General features: G+C 50.6%; 1 protein-coding gene across 1 annotated transcript in view; it reads right to left on the bottom strand.

Moving 5' to 3' along the window:
• The window catches only part of LOC119592598, a gene marked incomplete at its 5' end in the record, with an annotated part of 25,554 nt that continues 22,267 nt past the window's right edge, over positions 1 to 3,287 (bottom strand). The window contains 2 exon segments of the mRNA XM_037941481.1: positions 1 to 2,837; positions 2,840 to 3,230. Coding sequence (XP_037797409.1) covers positions 882 to 2,837; positions 2,840 to 3,230 — 2,347 coding nt within the window.

Here is a 3,287-nt window from a genome sequence, read left to right on the forward strand (position 1 = left end):
AAATTCTTTTTTAAACTGTACATCGTTAAAATTTCTATAAGCTTTAAAATATAGTGCACGTGGTAACTGAATTTGTATCTAATGTTTTAACATGTGTTTGAAGGAAAAGCTTACGTAATAAATGCTAATCGTATAATCTTAAAATGTAAATGCAGTAGAGTATACAGCACTACCCCGGACTGGCTTTAAAAATCCTGACAAAGGAATAAAGAAACTCGACCAACCACTTCACATATTACAAAAAGAGTAGGTATCAATTCCACATAATGTGAAAGCATGTAAAATGAGTTTTTGTCAAGTTTCATGCTTAAGGACTTAGAAGAACCAGGTCTTATGACAAGCGTCAGGCATTTTTGGGCGTAGCACCTGTAAGGAAAATGAAAATTACCCGTTTCTATGACAAGCACCGAGTCGGCCGTGTCCAAACGACCAGCGTGGAAAACACAAACACAGAAGATATTGTAATTAAAGCAATATAAGCCTCATTCGGTTACTTGCTGTATCGCCGGCACATTTCGGCAGGTTTTCATACTGCTTCACACAGCGGGAGCACATGTCCCTCCTGCACTTGAAGTACTGGATGTTCCCTTTGGCTGTCGGAAGGAATCGTAGCTGGCAGCCGTGCGTAGAGCCGCAGGGTTGTAGGGCCCGGTCAGGAGCGCCGTGGTGAGTGATCTTATGACTAGCAAAATGACCCCGACGACAAACGAAGAACACTTCAATGGAGATCTTGAACTTTGGTGAACATCCTGGAACTCTGTGTTTAACTTCTCAGAGTTGCATTGGTTAATGCCAAATCATGATTAGATTGGAAATAAACCTTCAGCAAAGGGTCGCAGTTTCATCTGCTTGGTGGGTGGGAAGCGGAACGCTCAAAACCTTCACGGCAGGAACGCCGATTCTTCCTCCGTCGGGGAGATGACTGGAGTTGACAATCGTCGTTGCTGGATGGTTCTTCCTGCAGTGGTCATAGCATTCTCCTTAATGTTGAACTTCTCCATAGCGCGGGCTACTGCGCCATTGCAGAGCTCGCCCCAAGGTCTGGCGCGGTTGTTGACGTTGGGTTCCAGGTGGATGGAGTTAGATCTGGCTCTCCCTCGGCTCTTGTTTGGCGCGGTGCAGTTAGGCTGAATGCTCATGGACCTAAGGCGGCCTCTCCACTCAGAGTGGAACTCACCCTCCGCGCCAGGGCTGCGCAGGGAACCATCTTCCCGGTCTACTGAGCCCTCGCTGCCCTCGCTTACCATGCTGCCGAAGTCGCTGCTGTTTGACACCGATCTCAAGTATGATCTCGGCGATTTATTAGGGGAGCCGTCGTCCTCTTCCCGAATTACAGTCAATTCCCCAGAATTGGCCAGACCTCGCTCTGACGTCACTTGCAAACTCTGGTCTTTTTCCGTCTCGTTTTTTTCTGTGCTGCCATTTTTCTCGGGATAAACATCCAATTCACAAGCTTCTTTGATTACTAAATTTTGAATTGTTTCAAGAGCTTCCTGTGTGCGAGTTTCTTGTTTGTTTTCCACGAGTGTTCTGTTAGATTCGTTGGTTTCATTGTCCTCCAGACTGCGACTTCTGATGTACAGGCTTGGCTCCTCGAGTGACACGTAGGCCTCATCGTGGTCGCCCTGAGACTCCTGCTTCACGATGTTGTCATTTTCATCCTCGCTCTTGGGGCTTGGCTTCGCGAGGATCTTGATTTCGGGAAGGTTCAAGGAAGTCGGGCGCTTTGGTCTGGTGGGCGATCGCGGGCTGTCCAGGTTGCCATCCACGCTCTCCATGGAGGAGGCCTGGGACACGTCGCTGCCTTCGTTGGATCCCTTCTTTCCCTTCTGTCGCCGCGTGGGCGTGGTGCTGCGCGGGCGTTCGTGGGACACGCCGAGACCACTGCTAGTCTTGTGGGTTCTCATTTTTTCAGTGACTGTACTTCTGTCGCAGTCAACGGACCCTCGTCTTCTGCCACTGATGCTGCATCGTCTCTCTTCTCTTTCTTGTTTTTCCAGTCTTTCCTGCTGTCTTTCGTGGCGTTCTGCTAGTCGTTGTTCTACATGTGACACTGAGCCTCGACGTCCGACTGGCGAAGATGCCCCTTCAGATAATTTTTCATGTGAAATTTTGTTACTTGTACGAGCTACAACTTCGGGATCGCTTACAATATGCTTGTTCTTCTCCTTCTCTTTTTCTTCCTTCTCTCTTTCTTTCCTCTCCTTGCGTCGTCTCTGAGCTTCTCTCTTCATGCGCTCTGCCCTGTTTACTTTGGGAATTTTCTGTGTGTGCTGCGCCTCTGGCTGTCTGTGGCTGTGCCGAGTACACCGCTTGTCACACACGTCAGCGCCTCGACCACCTCGTCCGCCGCCTCGAAGCCGTGCTTCAGAAGCAATGTCGCTGGCAGGCTTAGTGGAGTCCTGTGGCATGAAAACGCTGTTCATGGTGGTGTTGTGTCGCGTCACATGGTCGTTGTAGTCCTCGTCATCCTTGCAAAATCTAGACTCAAAATAGCCAAGTTTGTGAGTGCATTCGATGCCGTCAATCTGGTCGATGGCGGCCAAGCTTTTGTACATTCTGCAGGGCACATCATCCTCCTTCTCGCTAGGAGCCAGCATGGGGAGGAAAATGTTGTTGCAACTTTGGTATCTCGAGTTTCCTTGATTGAGTCGGGAGAGGGCGGTAAGAGCCTCCACCGACTGTGAGAAGGAGCGCAGGCCCATGAGTCTCTCGCGCGATCTCGAGATGCCGAGCTTAGCGTCGAAGAGTCTCTCCCGAGACTTCGAGATGGTCTTCTTCAGGTTGGACATCTGGATTCTCTCGGACAAGACCTCTCGTGACTTGGACATGCTCCTTTTAGGCGTTCAAGGTTGTGCTTAGCCAGGACTCTGGATTCCTGCCTCTGTAGGGATGCTGGAGGAACAGGAGGCATGGAGGAGACAGGGGAGGTGAGCGTGGAGATGGAGCCGGTGAACGAAGGCGAGTGCTTGAGAGGAGAGTTGGGGTGGAAGGGAGGGAGGCCGATGTCCCTGCTGGGGGTGGTGACCTCTGGTGGCACTGCCGACAAGGGTGTCATAGGTGCGGGCGTCAGGGGCGTGACAGGTGCGGGGGAGGGAGTGCCCGGGCTGGGCCGGGGGGAGGGGGAATGAAGTGTGGTGGAAAGGTTGAGTGTGGTTGGTCGAGTTGGTCTAAACACTTCCTTCTTCATCCAGGAGTGATTGAGACATTCTCGTGCGCTCATGCGTCGCCTGAAAGACGTTTGGAAAAGTTAATCATTTGGAGAATAAACTTAATTTCAAAATGAA

Source organism: Penaeus monodon, chromosome 30, assembly GCF_015228065.2.
Source record: "Penaeus monodon isolate SGIC_2016 chromosome 30, NSTDA_Pmon_1, whole genome shotgun sequence".
Classification (NCBI taxonomy): Eukaryota; Metazoa; Arthropoda; class Malacostraca; order Decapoda; family Penaeidae; genus Penaeus; species Penaeus monodon.